This window comes from Salmo salar, chromosome ssa10, assembly GCF_905237065.1.
Source record: "Salmo salar chromosome ssa10, Ssal_v3.1, whole genome shotgun sequence".
Taxonomy (NCBI): Eukaryota; Metazoa; Chordata; class Actinopteri; order Salmoniformes; family Salmonidae; genus Salmo; species Salmo salar.
Window position 1 is genome coordinate 40976889 of NC_059451.1, and position 17917 is coordinate 40994805.

Genomic DNA, 17917 nt, shown 5'->3' on the forward strand with positions numbered 1-17917 from the left:
CTCTTTCGTATCGTCTGAGATCCCCAAAGATTGGAAAGCTGCTGCGGTCATCCCCCTCTTCAAAGGGGGAGACACTCTAGACCCAATCTGCTACAGACCTATATCTATCCTACCCTGCCTTTCTAAGGTCTTCGAAAGCCAAGTTAACAGACAGATCACCGACCATTTCAAATCCCACCGTAGCTTCTCCGCTAAGCAATCTGGTTTCAGAGCTGGTCATGGGTGCACTTCAGCCACGCTCAAGGTCCTAAACGATATCATAACCACCATCGATAAGAAGCAATACTGTGTAGCTGTATTCATCGAACTGGCCAAGGCTTTCGACTCCGTCAATCACCACATTCTTATCGGCAGACTCAACAGCCTTGGTTTCTCGAATGACTGCCTCGCCTGCTTCACCAACCACTTCTCAGACAGAGTTCAGTGTGTCAAATCGGAGGGCCTGTTGTCCGGACCTCTGGCAGTCTCTATGGGGGTGCCACAGGGTTCAATTCTCGGCCGACTCTCTTCTTTGTAAACATCAATGATGTCGCTCTTGTTGCTGGTGATTCTCTGATCTAAAACTAAATGCATGCTCTTCAACCGATTGCTGCCCAGACCTGCCCGCCCGTCCAGCATCACTACTCTGGACGGTTCTGACTTTGAATATGTGGACAACTACAAATACCTAGGTGTCTGGTTAGACTGTAAACTCTCCTTCCAGACTCACATTAAGCATCTCCAATCCAAAATTAAATCTAGAATCGGCTTCCTATTTCGCAAAAAAGCATCCTTCACTCATGCTGCCAAACATACCCTCGTAAAACTGACTATCCTACCGATCCTTGACTTCGGCGATGTAATTTACAAAATAGCCTCCAACACTCTACTCAACCAATTGGATGCAGTCTATCACAGTGCCATTCGTTTTGTCACCAAAGCGCCATATACTACCCACCACTGCGACCTGTATGCTCTCGTTGGCTGGCCCTCGCTTCATATTCGTCGCCAAACCCACTGGCTCCAGGTCATCTATAAGTCTTGGCTAGGTAAAGCCCCGCCTTATCTCAGCTCACTGGTCACCATAGCAGCACTCACCCCTAGCACGCGCTCCAGCAGGTATATTTCACTGGTCACCCCCAAAGCCAATTCCTGCCTTTGGCCGCCTTTCCTTCCAGTTCTCTGCTGCCAATGACTGGAACGAACTGCAAAAATCACTGAAGCTGGAGACTCATATCTCCCTCACTAATTTTAACCACCAGCTATCAGAGCAGCTCACAGATCACTGCACCTGTACATAGCCCATCTGTAAATATCCAATCCAACTACCTCATCCCCATACTGTTATTTTATTTGTTTTGCTCCTTTGCACCCCAGTATCTCTACTTGCACATTCATTTTCTGCACATCGATCACGCCAGTGTTTAATTGCTATATTGTAATTATTTCGCCACTATGGCCTATTTATTGCCTTACCTCCCTTATCCTACCTCATTTGCACACACTGTATATAGACTTTTTCTATTGTATTATTGACTGTATGTTTGTTTATTCCATGTCTAACTCTGTGTTGTTGTTTGTGTCGCACTGCTTTGCTTTATCTTGGCCAGGTCACAGTTTATAAATGAGAACTTGTTCTCAACTAGCCTACCTGGTTAAATAAAGGTGAAATGAATAAATGAAAACTTTGACACCCCTGCTGTAGACTGTATGGTAGACTGTAGACTCTATTGTAGAGTGTAGACGTATGGGAATGCTTACACCTGCTGCTCTGTAAAACTGTGGTTGGCCTGCTCTGCAGCTAAAGATGGATGTGTGTGTTTGTGTGGTACTATGGAACTATGCTTTCCTCACATGCACACAACTCTCCTCCATGTTGCTTCTCTCTCTCTCTGTCCTTCACCCTCTCTACCCCTACCCTTATCTCTCCCCGTCTATCCTTCTCTCTCTGTCTGTCCTTCACCCTCTCTTCCCCTACCCTTATCTCTCCCCGTCTATCCTTTCTCTCTGTCTGTCCTTCACCCTCTCTTCCCCTACCCTTATCTCTCCCCGTCTATCCTTCTCTCTGTCTGTCCTTCACCCTCTCTTCCCCTACCCTTATCTCTCCCCGTCTATCCTTCTCTCTGTCTGTCCTTCACCCTCTCTACCCCTACCCTTATCTCTCCCCGTCTATCCTTCTCTCTCTGTCTGTCCTTCACCCTCTCTTCCCCTACCCTTATCTCTCCCCGTCTATCCTTCTCTCTGTCTGTCCTTCACCCTCTCTTCCCCTACCCTTATCTCTCCCCGTCTATCCTTCTCTCTGTCTGTTTCACCCTCTCTTCCCCTACCCTTATCTCTCCCCGTCTATCCTTCTCTCTCTGTCTGTCCTTCACCCTCTCCTCCCCTACCCTTATCTCTCCCCGTCTATCCTTCTCTCTCTGTCTGTCCTTCACCCTCTCTTCCCCTACCCTTATCTCTCCCCGTCTATCCTTCTCTCTCTGTCTGTCCTTCACCCTCTCTTCCCCTACCCTTATCTCTCCCCGTCTATCCTTCTCTCTGTCTGTCCTTCACCCTCTCTTCCCCTACCCTTATCTCTCCCCGTCTATCCTTCTCTCTGTCTGTCCTTCACCCTCTCTCCCCTACCCTTATCTCTCCCCGTCTATCCTTCTCTCTCTCCCCCTCTCTCTGTCTCGCCCCCCCCTCTCTCCCTCTCACTGTTCTCATGTCTCTTTCCTTCTCCCTGGTTGCATCCCAAATGTTACCCTATTCCCTATATAGTGCACCATTTTTGACCAGTGCACTATATAGGGAATAGGGTGCCATGTGGTTAACACACCCTCTTTCCCCCCTTTTCTCTTTCTCTCGTTATTTCTCCACGTCTTTCTCCTTTCTCGTACCTTCTCTCTTCTCTCTCCCCCTCTCTTTCTCTTGCCCCTATCTTTTTCTCTCCTCTCTTCCTCTCCTACTCTCATTATCTCTTCCCATCGCTCTCTTTCTCTCTCTCCCCCTCCCGCCTTCTCTATCTCCCCTTTTCCTTCCTTCTGTCGCTTTCTCTCTAACTCTCTCTCTTTCTCTCTGGAAGCCATAGTGAGGTGTGGTGTGTTTACATTCGTATCTCAGGAGAAATATTCAGCTTTATGACTTTTCTCTCAGCCCTGCTGTGTGTGTGTTTGTGTGTGTGTGTGTCCGTGTGTGTGTGTGTCCGTGTATGTGTGTGTCCGTGTGTGTCCGTGTGTATGTGTGTGTGTCTGTGTGTGTGTGTGTATGTGCGCGTGTGTGTGCGCGTGTGTGTGTGTGTGTGTGTGTGTGTGTGCGCGTGTGTGTGTATGTGTCTGTTTCTTAAGTGTGTGCACATCTTATAAAGAAGCTTTAAAATCTCTCTTTCTATTTTGACTGTGTGTGTGTAAATGTGTTCAAGTGTGTTTGTGCTAACTCTGTGTACCAGAGTCTCTGGCTGGCTGTGTTTGTGCTAACTCTGTGTACTCGATTCTCTGGCTGGCTGTGTTTGTGTGTTTAGTTTGCTCAAGACATCTGCTAAGTCAATGAGATTCGTTTTCCTTGTGGGTGTGGCCAGTGTTTGTGTGTGGGGGACTGTGTATCTACCATTCATTCCAAATATTTTAAAATGCCCCCCCCCCGCTCTCATTACCGTTGTGTAGCTGTTATAACATCATTATTGATTTGAACAATTTCGAGGTGGAGGGAGTTGGGGTGCAGTGTGTCTGTCTATGTGTGTGTTGACTAACAGTGTTTCCTCGCTCTAGTTGATATCACGGAGATCAGGGAGCTGAGGTTGGGTAAATGTTCCCGGGACTTTGAGCGTTATCCAGAGGAGGCTCGTAAATTAGACTCCGCCCACTGCTTCATCGTGCTCTACGGACTGGAGTTCCGCCTCAAAACACTCAGCGTGGCCGGTCAGTGTGTGTGTGTGTGTGTGTGTGTGCTTTCTCTGTTGCTCGATGGCTCTCCAAATGTCCTCCATTGCATCTGTTAGTGATATTCTGGGAGGGTAAGGGGGTGGCTGGAAGATAATATTTCCATATTTGTAATAATGCCATGCTACAATAGCTCCTGTTGTATACGGCAGTAGTGCCAGCATTACACTGCATAAAGCTCACTTCTCAGCACTTCGTTAACATTTTGTCAACATTTCTATTCTACCCCCATTTTATTTTCTCCATGCCCACTCTCACTCTCTGTCCCTGTCTCGCTCTTTCTCTGTCTGCCTTTCTCCCTCTCACTCCCCCTCTCTATCTCTGTCTCTCTCCCTCTGCCCCACCCCACCTCTCTCTGTCTCTCTCCCTCTGACCCACCCCACCTCTCTCTGTCTCTCTCTGTCTCTCTCCCTCTGACCCACCCCACCTCTCTCTGTCTCTCTCTGTCTCTCTCCCTCTGACCCACCCCACCTCTCTCTGTCTCTCTCTGTCGCTCTCCCTCTGCCCCACCCCACCTCTCTCTGTCTCTCTCCCTCTGCCCCACCCCACCTCTCTCTGTCTCTCTCCCTCTGCCCCACCCCACCTCTCTCTGTCTCTCTCCCTCTGCCCCACCCCACCTCTCTCTGTCTTTCTCTGTCTCTCTCCCTCTGCCCCACCCCACCTCTCTCTGTCTCTCTCCCTCTGCCCCACCCCACCTCTCTCTTTCTCTCTCTGTCTCTCTCCCTCTGCCCCACCCCACCTCTCTCTGTCTCTCTCCCTCTGCCCCACCCCACCTCTCTCTGTCTCTCTCCCTCTGCCCCACCCCACCTCTCTCTGTCTTTCTCTGTCTCTCTCCCTCTGCCCCACCCCACCTCTCTCATTCTCTCTCTGTCTCTCTCCCTCTGCCCCACCCCACCTCTCTCTGTCTCTCTCCCTCTGCCCCACCCCACCTCTCTCTGTCTCTCTCTGTCTCTCTCCCTCTGTCCCACCCCACCTCTCTCTGTCTCCCTCTGTCTCTCTCCCTCTGCCCCACCCCACCTCTCTCTGTTTCTCTCTGTCTCTCTCCCTCTGCCCCACCCCACCTCTCTCTGTCTCTCTCTGTCTCTCTCCCTCTGCCCCACCCCACCTCTCTCTGTCTCTCTCCCTCTGAGCCCACCCCACCTCTCTCTGTCTCTCTCTGTCTCTCTCCCTCTGCCCCACCCCACCTCTCTCTGTCTCTCTCCCTCAGCCCCACCCCACCTCTCTCTGTCTCTCTCCCTCTGCCCCACCCCACCTCTCTCTGCTCTCTCCTCTGCTCTCTCTGTCTCTCTCCCTCTGCCCCACCCCACCTCTCTCTGTCTCTCTCTGTCTCTCTCCGTCTCTCTCTGTCTCTCTCCCTCTGCCCCACCCCACCTCTCTCTGTCTCTCTCCCTCTACCCCACCCCACCTCTCTCTGTCTCTCTCCAGCCTTCAGTGAGGAGGAGGTCAATATGTGGATCACTGGACTCAACTGGCTGATGATGGATACTCAGAGAGCCTCAGCACCACAACAGATAGACAGGTACGTGTTTGTGTGTGTGTGTGTGTGTGTGTGTGGGTGTGTGTGTTTGAGAGAGAGAGAGAGAGAGAGAGAGGAGTGTGAGTGAGAGAATAAGTGAGTGAGGAGTGTGTGTAAGAGAGAGAGGAGAGGAGTGTGTGTGTCTGAGTGAGTGAGTGTGTGAGAGAGAGAGAGAGAGAGAGAGAGAGAGAGACGGGGGAGAGGGAGGTGAGTGTGAGAGAGAGAAAGAGGGGGAGAGGGAGAGGAGTATGTGTGTTTGTGTGAGTGTGAGAGAGAGAGAGGGGGAGAGGGAGAGGAGTGTGTGTTTGTGTGTAGAGGAGTGTGTGTGTGTGAGCGAGAGAGAGAGAGATGTGAGGAGAGGAGTGTGTGTGTTTGTGTGTAGAGGAGTGTGTGTGTGAGAGAGAGAGATGTGAGGAGAGGAGTGTGTGTGTTTGTGTGTAGAGGAGTGTGTGTGAGAGAGAGAGAGATGTGAGGAGAGGAGTGTGTGTATTTGTGTGTAGAGGAGTGTGTGTGTTTGTGTGTAGAGGAGTGTGTGTGTGAGAGAGAGAGAGATGTGAGGAGAGGAGTGTGTGTGTTTGTGTGTAGAGGAGTGTGTGTGTGTGAGAGAGAGAGATGTGAGGAGAGGAGTGTGTGTGAGAGAGAGAGAGAGAGATGTGAGGAGAGGAGTGTGTGTGTTTTTGTGTAGAGGAGTGTGTGTGTGTGTGAGAGATGTGAGGAGAGGAGTGTGTGTTTGTGTGTAGAGGAGTGTGTGTGAGAGAGAGAGATGTGAGGAGAGGAGTGTGTGTGTGTGTGTGAGAGAGAGAGAGATGTGAGGAGAGGAGTGTGTGTTTTTGTGTAGAGGAGTGTGTGTGTGAGAGAGAGAGAGATGTGAGGAGAGGAGTGTGTGTGTGTGAGTGAGAGAGAGAGAGATGTGAGGAGAGGAGTGTGTGTTTGTGTGTAGAGGAGTGTGTGTGAGAGAGAGCGATGTGAGGAGAGGAGTGTGTGTGAGAGAGAGAGAGAGATGTGAGGAGAGGAGTGTGTGTGTTTTTGTGTAGAGGAGTGTGTGTGTGTGTGTGTGAGAGATGTGAGGAGAGGAGTGTGTGTTTGTGTGTAGAGGAGTGTGTGTGAGAGAGAGAGATGTGAGGAGAGGAGTGTGTGTGTGTGAGAGAGAGAGAGATGTGAGGAGAGGAGTGTGTGTGTTTATGACAGTATGAATCATGTGTCTGTGGTGTTTAACAGGCTCCTGTTTGTAGTAATATTAATATCCTGGTAGCATCATCCATTACTACTATAACACACATAGGAGAGAGGGGACAGGAGTTGGAGGGAGCAGCAATATTTGTGTTGGTTGAAAATAATTATTCTGGGTAGGTGGGGGCAGTGTTCCTCTATTCCATGGTTTGTGGAAGAAAACTCAGAGTAGTGCTGTTGTGGGAGAGAGGAACTCCAGTATTGTACATATGATCTGTGTTATGACTATTTGGTTTACAAATGTCAACAACTTGGTCACAGTCAATGAAGTGACATACAGTGTCTCAATTATTTTGTGTTGTAGGCTTTGGGTCACATTACTATTTTATATTTTCACAAATACAGTCAGAATTTAAACTTAGACTAAGTCAATGTTAAACCCCGTGGCTGGTGGCTTTTAAAAGAATCCGCTGTGCACAACACAGCCTCTCAACATCTGTCTTTCCATCTCATACTGAACTATCTCTCTTCTCTCTATTTCTGTATATCCTCCCTCCCTCCCTCCAGGTGGCTGAGGAGACAATTTGAGGTGATGGACAGGAATCGTGAGGGAAGGTGGGTCAGACGTCAATACCATATTAACATTGTTGTTACACCCAACCAGAACCCTGGGATACATACACTATGGTCACTCTGCTAGCCGGTGGAATAGTGGGGGAAATCCACTCCAAACGTTATAAAATAATAATACCCCTCCCAGCCCCAACCCCAGCCCTAGCTCCAGCTCTAACCCCAGCCCTAGCTCCAGCTCTAACCCTAGCTCCAGCTCTAACCCTAACTCCAGCTCTAACCCTAACTCCAGCTCTAACCCTAACTCCAGCTCTAACCCTAACTCCAGCCCTAGCTCCAGCTCTAACCCTAACTCCAGCTCCAGCTCTATCCCTAGCTCCAGCTCTAACCCTAACTCCAGCCCTAACTCCAGCTCTAACCCCAGCCTTAGCTCCAGCTCTAACCCTAGCTCCAGCTCTAACCCTAACTCCAGCTCTAACCCTAACTCCAGCTCTAACCCTAACTCCAGCTCTAACCCTAACTCCAGCCCTAGCTCCAGCTCTAACCCTAACTCCAGCTCCAGCTCTATCCCTAGCTCCAGCTCTAACCCTAACTCCAGCCCTAGCTCCAGCTCTAACCCTAACTCCAGCTCCAGCTCTATCCCTAGCTCCAGCCCTAGCTCCAGCTCCTTACATCCCCACTAGTCCCCAGCTCAGTTCCGTGGCTCCCACCTCTTTGGGAGGAAGCGGTCCAGCACAAACAGCCTGTCTGCCACCGCCTGATAAGGAACAGGAACAGGAAGTGATGCGATGGGTTGGGAGAGGGAAACTTCCTGTCTCAATGGAAATAGAAACAGGAGCTCCAAATCAGAGCAAAATAATGAGGGGTGATAAATAACGAGTTAAACAAAAGAGAGTTGATTGAACAGAGGATGAACAGAACAGAGGGACGGAGGGATACATGCTAGCCAGAGAAAGAATGGGGGAATATAGGGAAAGACCAAGACAGTGACAGAGAGCGAGAAAGAGAGGAGATAAAGTAGTATGTGAAGGGGGGAAGTGGGTGAGAGAGAGAGAGAGAGAGAGACAGAGAGAGAGAGAGAGAGAGAGAGAGAAGACAGAAGACATGCTAAAACAACATCCCCCAGGACAGGTAGAGTTTCTCTCAGGGATGTGTCTGCTCTCCTCCATCTTCTTCTTGCTCTCTAAACACACACACACACACACAATCAGTACTCTCTGAGACGCTGGAGGACAGCAGCTTGTGTCTAGTTAATCAACAAAGTGATTGGCCATGTGCCCCAACCCTGCAGGAGGGGCAGGACAGAGTGAGGGGGTGGCGATATCCCATAACACAAGGAGACTGTCTGAGAGTGCCATAACACAAAGAGACTGTCTGAGAGTCCCATAACACAAAGAGACTGTCTGAGAGTGCCATAACACAAAGAGACTGTCTGAGAGTCCCATAACACAAAGAGACTGTCTGAGAGTGCCATAACACAAAGAGACTGTCTGAGAGTCCTATGACTCAAAGAGACTGTCTGAGAGTCCCATAACACAAAGAGACTGTCTGAGAGTCCTATGACTCAAAGAGACTGTCTGAGAGTCCCATAACACAAAGAGACTGTCTGAGAGTCCCATAACACAAAGAGACTGTCTGAGAGTCCCATGACACAAAGAGACTGTCTGAGAGTCCCATAACACAAAGAGACTGTCTGAGAGTGCCATAACACAAAGAGACTGTCTGAGAGTCCCATAACACAAAGAGACTGTCTGAGAGTCCTATGACTCAAAGAGACTGTCTGAGAGTCCCATAACACAAAGAGACTGTCTGAGAGTCCCATAACACAAAGAGACTGTCTGAGAGTCCCATAACACAAAGAGACTGTCTGAGAGTCCCATAACACAAAGAGACTGTCTGAGAGTGCCATAACACAAAGAGACTGTCTGAGAGTCCCATGACACAAAGAGACTGTCTGAGAGTCCCATAACACAAAGAGACTGTCTGAGAGTCCCATAACACAAAGAGACTGTCTGAGAGTCCTATGACTCAAAGAGACTGTCTGAGAGTCCCATAACACAAAGAGACTGTCTGAGAGTCCCATAACACAAAGAGACTGTCTGAGAGTGCCATAACACAAAGAGACTGTCTGAGAGTCCCATAACACAAAGAGACTGTCTGAGAGTCCCATAACACAAAGAGACTGTCTGAGAGTCCTATGACTCAAAGAGACTGTCTGAGAGTCCCATAACACAAAGAGACTGTCTGAGAGTCCCATAACACAAAGAGACTGTCTGAGAGTCCCATAACACAAAGAGACTGTCTGAGAGTGCCATAACACAAAGAGACTGTCTGAGAGTCCCATAACACAAAGAGACTGTCTGAGAGTCCTATGACTCAAAGAGACTGTCTGAGAGTCCCATAACACAAAGAGACTGTCTGAGAGTCCCATAACACAAAGAGACTGTCTGAGAGTCCTATAACTCAAAGAGACTGTCTGAGAGTCCCATAACACAAGGAGATGGTCTGAGATTCCCAAAACACAAGGAGACTGTCTGAGAGTCCCATAACTCAAAAAGAGAGGATGAGAGACATATAGCATATAAGGGAAAAGAGTTAGAAAGAATGAAGAAAGAATGAAAAACACAGAGACAGATACTGAGAGAGGCTCAGAGAGAGAGAGTATGATATCCAGTGTGTACCCGACCCAGCCAGACCCAGCCCTGCTCCCCTTCTCTGGCCTGTCCGGTGGAAGCGGCGAGAGGGAGAGAGATCACCCCCCTGCTCTCCGCCCCTCCCTGTGGAGCCCAAACATTGAGACTAGGCAGGAGGCTTTCCGGCTGCCACTCGCCCATTGCTCTGGTTCTAAACGAACTAAACAGAACTGTGATACTCCATAACTAAACTACTCTGGCTCTGGTTCTAAACGAACTAAACAGAACTGTGATACTGCATAACTAAACTCCACTCTAGCTCTGGCTGGAAACATAACTAAACTCCACTCTAGCTCTGGCTGGGAACATTACTTAACTCCACTCTAACTTTGACTGGAAACATAACTAAACTCCACTCTAGCTCTGGCTGGAAACAGAAGTAAGCTCCACTCTAGCTCTGGCTGGAAACGGAACTAAACGCTACTCTGGCTAACCTCTACTCTAGCTCTGGCTGGAAACATAACTAAACTCTACTCTGCTTAACCTCTACTCTAGCTCTGGCTGGAAACATAACTAAACTCTACTCTGGCTAACCTCTACTCTAGCTGGAATCATATCAAAACTCTTCTTTGGCTGGAAACATGATTAAAACTCTACTCTAGCTCTGCCTTAAACATAACTAATCTCTACTCTAGCTTTGGCTGGAAACATAACTAAACTCTACTCTAGCTCTGGCTGGAAACATAACTAAACTCTACTCTAGCTCTGGCTGGAAACAAAACTAAACTCTACTCTAGCTCTGGCTGGAAACAAAACTAAACTCTACTCTAGCTTTGGCTGGAAACATAACTAAGCTCTACTCTAGCAATGGCTGGAAACAAAACTAAACTCCACTCTAGCTTTGACTGTGTAACGGCTGTCTTCGTCGTCAGACGAAACAGAGAAGTCATCGTCTGAGAAAGTGGACCAATACGCAGCGGAGTTAGTGTTCATCATTGAAGTTTAATTTACTAAAGAACACTACACAAAACAAAACAAGAAAACCGACAGCCAAACAGTCCTGTCAGGTGCAAAACACTAAACAGAAACAATTACCCACAAAACCCCAACGGAAAAACAGGCACTATTGTGTGACTCCCAATCAGCAACAACACTCTACAGCTGTGCCTGATTGGAAGCCACACGGCCAAAATCAACGAAACAAACCAACATAGAAAAATGCGCATAGAACGCCCACCCAATGTAACACCCTGGCCTAACCAAAATAATGAACAAAAACCCCTCTCTATGGCCAGGGCGTTACAGTACCCCCCCCCCCCACCCCCCCCAAAAGGTGCGGACTCCGGACGCAAAACCTGACTCTGAAGGGGAGGGTCCGGGTGGGCCTTCTACGGCGACGGCTCAGGTGCGGGACGTGGCCTCGGCTCCACCCTCGGCGTTGCCCACTTAGGTAGCGCCCCTGGCCGCACCGGAGGACTGGTGGGCGACCCTGGCTGCGCCCGGCTGGCGGGCGATTCTGGTTGCGCCCGTCTGGCGGTCGACCCTAGCTGCGCCCGGCTGGCGGGCGGCGATGGCTGCGCCCGGCTGGCGGGCGGCACTGACGGCTCCGGACTGGTGGGCGGCACTGGTGGCTCCGGACTGGCGGGCGGCACTGGCGGCTCCGGACTGGCGGGCGGCTCTGGCGGCTCCGGACTGGCGGCGGCTCTGGCGGCTCTGGCCCAGGATTCACCAGGCTGGGGAGACATGAAGGAGGCCTGGATCTGGGCGCAGGCACTGGACTCACCAGGCTGGGGAGACCCACTGGAGGCCTGGTCCGTGGAGGCGACACAGGAGAGACCAGGATGGGGAGACCCACTGGAGGCCTGGGCCGTGGAGGCGGCACAGGAGAGACCAGGATGGGGAGACCCACTGGAGGCCTGGTCCGAGGAGGAGGCACAGGATAAACCGGGCTGTGGGGGAGCACTGGAGTTCTGGTACGTAGGCTCTTTACCCACACTCCAGGCTGAATGCCCACTTTGGCCCGGCACGGGCGGAGCGCAGGCATTGGGCGAACTGGGCCCTCCCAGCGCTCTGGAGACACAGTGCGCAGAGCCGGTGCAGGATAACCTGGACCGAAAAGGCGCACCGGAGACCAGACGCGCTGAGCTGGCACAACCCGTCCTGGCTCGATGCCTGCACTCACATGGTACTTGCGGGGGGCTGGCCTATAGCGCACCGGGCTATGAACGCGTACTGGGGACACCGTGCGCTTTACCGCATAACACGGTGTCTGACCAGTACTGCGCTGCCTCCTGTAAGCACGGGGAGTTGGCTCAGGTCTACCGCCTGACTCCGCCAATCTCCCCGTGTGCCCCCCCCCCCATTTTTTGGGGGGGCTGCCTCTCGTGTCTGTTGCACTCCCTTTCCTCATACCAGCGCCTCTCAGCTATCGCTGCCTCGATCTCCCACTGCGGGCGGCGATAATCCCCAGCTTGAGCCCATGGTCCCTTTCCGTCCATTAATTCTTCCCATCTCCAGGAATCCTGAACGTTCCTCTCCATCTCCTCCAAAGTCCATGAGTCCATATTACTTTCCTTCTCCTGGTGCCTCTCCTTCCTCAGCTGCTTGGTCCGTTTTTGGTGGGTAATTCTGTAACGGCTGTCTTCGTCGTCAGACGAAACAGAGAAGTCATCGTCTGAGAAAGTGGACCAAAACGCAGCGGAGTTAGTGTTCATCATTGAAGTTTAATTTACTAAAGAACACTACACAAAACAAAACAAGAGAACCGACAGCCAAACAGTCCTGTCAGGTGCAAAACACTAAACAGAAACAATTACCCACAAAACCCCAACGGAAAAACAGGCACTATTGTGTGACTCCCAATCAGCAACAACACTCTACAGCTGTGCCTGATTGGAAGCCACACGGCTAAAATCAACAAAACAAACCAACATAGAAAAATGCACATAGAACGCCCACCCAATGTAACACCCTGGCCTAACCAAAATAACGAATAAAAACCCCTCTCTATGGCCAGGGCGTTACAGGCTGGAAACATAACTAAACTAATCTCCACTCTAGCTCTGGCTGGAAACATAACTAAAGTCCACTCTATCTCTGGCTGGAAACATAACTAAACTCTACTCTACCTCTGGCTGGAAACATAACTAAACTCTACTCTACCTCTGGCTGGAAACATAACTAAACTCTACTCTACCTCTGGCTGGAAACATAACTAAACTCTACTCTACCTCTGGCTGGAAACATAACTAAACTCTACTCTACCTCTGGCTGGAAACATAACTAAACTCCACTTTAGCGCTGGCTGCAAACATAACTAAACTCTACTCTAGCTCTGGCTGGAAACATTACTAATCTCCACTCTAACTCTGGCTGGAAACATAACTAAACTCTACTCTAGCTCTGGCTGGAAACATTACTAATCTCCACTCTAACTCTGGCTGGAAACATAACTAAACTCTACTCTACCTCTGGCTGGAAACATAACTAAACTCTACTCTACCTCTGGCTGGAAACATAACTAATCTCTACTCTAGCTTTGGCTGGAAACATAACTAAACTCTACTCTAGCTCTGGCTGGAAACATAACTAAACTCTACTCTAGCTCTGGCTGGAAACAAAACTAAACTCTACTCTAGCTCTGGCTGGAAACAAAACTAAACTCTACTCTAGCTCTGGCTGGAAACAAAACTAAACTCTACTCTAGCTTTGGCTGGAAACATAACTAAGCTCTACTCTAGCAATGGCTGGAAACAAAACTAAACTCCACTCTAGCTTTGACTGTGTAACGGCTGTCTTCGTCGTCAGACGAAACAGAGAAGTCATCGTCTGAGAAAGTGGACCAATACGCAGCGGAGTTAGTGTTCATCATTGAAGTTTAATTTACTAAAGAACACTACACAAAACAAAACAAGAAAACCGACAGCCAAACAGTCCTGTCAGGTGCAAAACACTAAACAGAAACAATTACCCACAAAACCCCAACGGAAAAACAGGCACTATTGTGTGACTCCCAATCAGCAACAACACTCTACAGCTGTGCCTGATTGGAAGCCACACGGCCAACATTACTAATCTCCACTCTAACTCTGGCTGGAAACATAACTAAACTCTACTCTAGCTCTGGCTGGAAAAATAACTAATCTCCACTCTAACTCTGGCTGGAAACATAACTAAACTCCACTCTAGCTATGGCTGGAAACATAACTAAACTCTGGCTAACCTCTACTCTAGCTCTGGCTGGAAACATAACTAAACTCCACTCTAGCTCTGGCTGGAAACAGAACTAAACTCCACTCTAGCTCTGGCTGGAAACAGAACTAAACTCCACTCTAGCTCTGGCTGGAAACATAACTAAACTCTACTCTAGCTCTGGCTGGAAACATATCAAAACTCTTCTTTGGCTTTAAACATAGTTAAACTCTTCTCTAGCTCTGGCTGGAAACATAACTAAACTCCACTCTAGCTCTGCCTTGAAACATAACTAAAATCTACTCTAGCACTGGCTGGAAACATGACTAAACTCTACTCTTGCTCTGGCTGGAAACATAACTAAACTCTACTCTAGCTCTGGCTAGAACGATATCTTTACTCTACTATGGTTCTGGCTGGAAACAGACTGAAATACAATTTAACAGAACAATAATACTGTAATCCTTCCTTTGGTCAACGTACCTCCCCTGCTGGTTCAGATAGGTACTGATTGAGTCCTTGGACATGATGGAAGAGTGACAGTTGAAACTGATATGAATAGATGTAACATTTTATTGTCCAGTCAGTAATGTTCTATTGTCTCTGTTAAATCTCTTGTTCCTTTATTGTATTGTCCTGTCCAGTATCACAGTAAAGGATGTGAAGGCCCATTTACCTCATATCAACTACAGAGTCCCCAACATGCGCTTCCTCAAAGACAAGCTACAGGTAATAGATGATAGATATCCCCAGGCATGTACAGGCTGCCACAGTTTTAAATGAGATGATTTGTACATGTAATAACTTGTGTACTTCCTGTCTGGACAGGAAGTGGAAGCCAGGTGTGATCTCTCCTTCCCTCACTTTGCTCAGCTCTACAGAACATTGATGTTCGACGCACAGAGGAGTGTGAGTATTAGAAAATATACGTACACATACACACAAATGCTCATGCACACACACACAAATACACACACACACTCCATTCCCTGTGTACCCCTCACCTGGCTCTCCCGTTGTTCCCTCAGATCACTGAGCAGCTGGAGCTCTCCTTCCCCCTCCGGTGAGTCCCACCACCACCTCTTCTCTTTTCCTCCACCTACTATTCTCCTGATGCATCTTCCCAAATCTCCTCCATTTATTTCATATCTATCTATCTTTCTACCTCACATTTCTTTTTTATTCTCCTCTATCCTCAACCTACTAATTAGAGGTAACCTATAGATATTGTACTGCCCTTTAAAACGTTTTCTCTGTGTGTGCGCGTGCTCGTGCGTGTGCGTGTGTGTGTGTAGGAATGTGGACAGACCAGAGCTGTGTCAGATCTCTTTTTACGACTTCCAGAAGTTTCTACAGCTGGATCAGAAGGTACTGGCACATTTTCACGTGCTTCACGGTTAACATATTACACAGTGCTGCTGTGAGAGTCTCCTGTTCAGTGAAACAGATGCTGCTGTCTGTAACTGTATGACCTCTCTAGAGATGTACTAGAGAGCTAATCTCTGCATCTTTGCACTAATGGTTTATGTGATAGCATGGACAGCGCCATTGAGAACTATCTCCATTTTAATTTTCTCAATTTCTTCTTCTACTACTTCTATGAGTTTATTGACAGTTTGTAAACAAACTGAAAGGGTACATACATACTGCCACCAGGAGTGTGTTGTCTGAACAGGGATCAGAATCTCCTCCTTTTCTTTGATGTCTATCCATCTCCCCACCTCACATTTCTTTTGTATTCTTCTTGAATCAGAATCACCTTTATTGGTGTACACAGACAGACAATTAACAGACTACACAGACAGACAATTAACAGAATACACAGACAGACAATTGACAGAGTACACATACAGACAATTAACAGTATACAGACAGACAATAAACAGAGTATACAGACAGACAATTAACAGAGTATACAGACAGACAATTAACAGTATACAGACAGAAAATTAACAGAGTATACAGACAGACAATTAACAGAGTATACAGACAGAAAATTAACAGAGTATACAGACAGACAATTAACAGAGTATACAGACAGACAATTAACAGAGTATACAGACAGACATTTAATCAAATCAAATCAAATTTATTTTTATATAGCCCTTCGTACATCAGCTGATATTCTCAAAGTGCTGTACAGAAACCCAGCCTAAAACCCCAAACAGCAAGCAAAGCATGTGAAAGAAGCACGGTGGCTAGGAAAAACTCCCTAGGAAAAACTCCCTAGAAAGGCCAAAAACCTAGGAAGAAACCTAGAGAGGAACCAGGCTATGAGGGGTGGCCAGTCCTCTTCTGGCTGTGCAGGGTGGATATTATAACAGAACATGGTCAAAATGTTAAAATGTTAAAATGTTCATAAATGACCAGCATGGTCAAATAATAATAATCATAGTAGTTGTCGAGGGTGCAACAAGCACGTCCGGTGAACAGGTCAGGGTTCCATAGCCGCAGGCAGAACAGTTGAAACTGGAGCAGCAGCACGGCCAGGTGGACTGGGGACAGCAAGGAGTCATCATACCAGGTAGTCCTGAGGCATGGTCCTAGGGCTCAGGTCCTCCGAGAGAAAGACAGAAAGAGAGAAAGAGAGAATTAGAGAGAGCATATTTAAATACACACAGGACACCGGATAAGACAAGAGAAATACTCCAGATGTAACAGACTGACCCTAGCCCCCCGACACATAAACTACTGCAGCATAAATACTGGAGGCTGAGACAGGAGGGATCAGAAGACACTGTGGCCCCATCCGATGATACCCCCGGACAGTGCCAAACAGGCAGGATATAACCCCACCCACTTTGCCAAAGCACAGCCCCCACACCACTAGAGGGATGTCTCCAACCACCAACTTACCGTCCTAAGACAAGGCCGAGTATAGCCCACAACGATCTCCGCCATGGCACAACCCAAGGGGGGGCGCCAACCCAGACAGGAAGACCACGTCAGTGACTCAACCCACTCAAGTGACGCACCCCTCCCATGGACGGCATGGAAGAACACCAGTAGGCCAGTGACTCAGCCTCTGTAAAAGGGTTAGAGGCAGAGAATCCCAGTGGAAAGAGGGGAACCGGCAAGGCAGAGACAGCAAGGGCGGTTCGTTGCTCCAGCCTTTCCGTTCACGTTCACACTCCTGGGCCAGACTATACTTAATCATAGGACCTACTGAAGAGATAAGTCTTCAGTAAAGACTTAAAGGTTGAGACTGAGTCTGCGTCTCTCACATTGGTAGGCAGACCATTCCATAAAAATGGAGCTCTATAGGAGAAAGCCCTACCTCCAGCCGTTTGCTTAGAAATTCTAGGGACAATTAGGAGGCCTGCGTCTTGTGACCGTAGCGTACGTGTAGGTATGTACGGCAGGACCAAATCGGAAAGATAGGTAGGAGCAAGCCCATGTAATGCTTTGTAGGTTAGCAGTAAAACCTTGAAATCAGCCCTTGCCTTAACAGGAAGCCAGTGTAGGGAGGCTAACACTGGAGTAATATGATCAAATTTTTTGGTTCTAGTCAGGATTCTAGCAGCCGTATTTAGCACTAACTGAAGTTTATTTAACAGAATACACAGACAGACAATTAACAGAATACACAGACAGACAATTGACAGAGTACACATACAGACAATTAACAGTATACAGACAGACAATAAACAGAGTATACAGACAGACAATTAACAGAGTATACAGACAGACAATTAACAGTATACAGACAGAAAATTAACAGAGTATACAGACAGACAATTAACAGAGTATACAGACAGACAATTAACAGAGTATACAGACAGAAAATTAACAGAGTATACAGACAGACAATTAACAGAGTATACAGACAGACAATTAACAGAGTATACAGACAGACAATTAACAGAGTATACAGACAGACAATTAACAGAATACACATACAGACAATTAACAGAGTAAACAGAGACAATTAACAGAATACATTG

At 48.1% G+C, this 17917-nt stretch overlaps 1 protein-coding gene across 2 annotated transcripts in view; it reads left to right on the forward strand.

The window, feature by feature from the left end:
• Window positions 1–17917, forward strand: part of LOC106560399 (1-phosphatidylinositol 4,5-bisphosphate phosphodiesterase gamma-1) — a 64092-nt gene that overhangs the window by 15373 nt on the left and 30802 nt on the right. The window contains exons 3-9 of one of the 2 annotated variants that reach the window (XM_014123279.2): window positions 3723–3872; window positions 5319–5412; window positions 7147–7194; window positions 14618–14702; window positions 14802–14882; window positions 15002–15036; window positions 15269–15341. In XM_014123279.2, coding sequence (XP_013978754.1) covers window positions 3723–3872; window positions 5319–5412; window positions 7147–7194; window positions 14618–14702; window positions 14802–14882; window positions 15002–15036; window positions 15269–15341 — 566 coding nt within the window. The remainder of the gene's footprint in view (window positions 1–3722; window positions 3873–5318; window positions 5413–7146; window positions 7195–14617; window positions 14703–14801; window positions 14883–15001; window positions 15037–15268; window positions 15342–17917) is intronic. The other variant, XM_045687766.1, reaches the window with a different exon arrangement.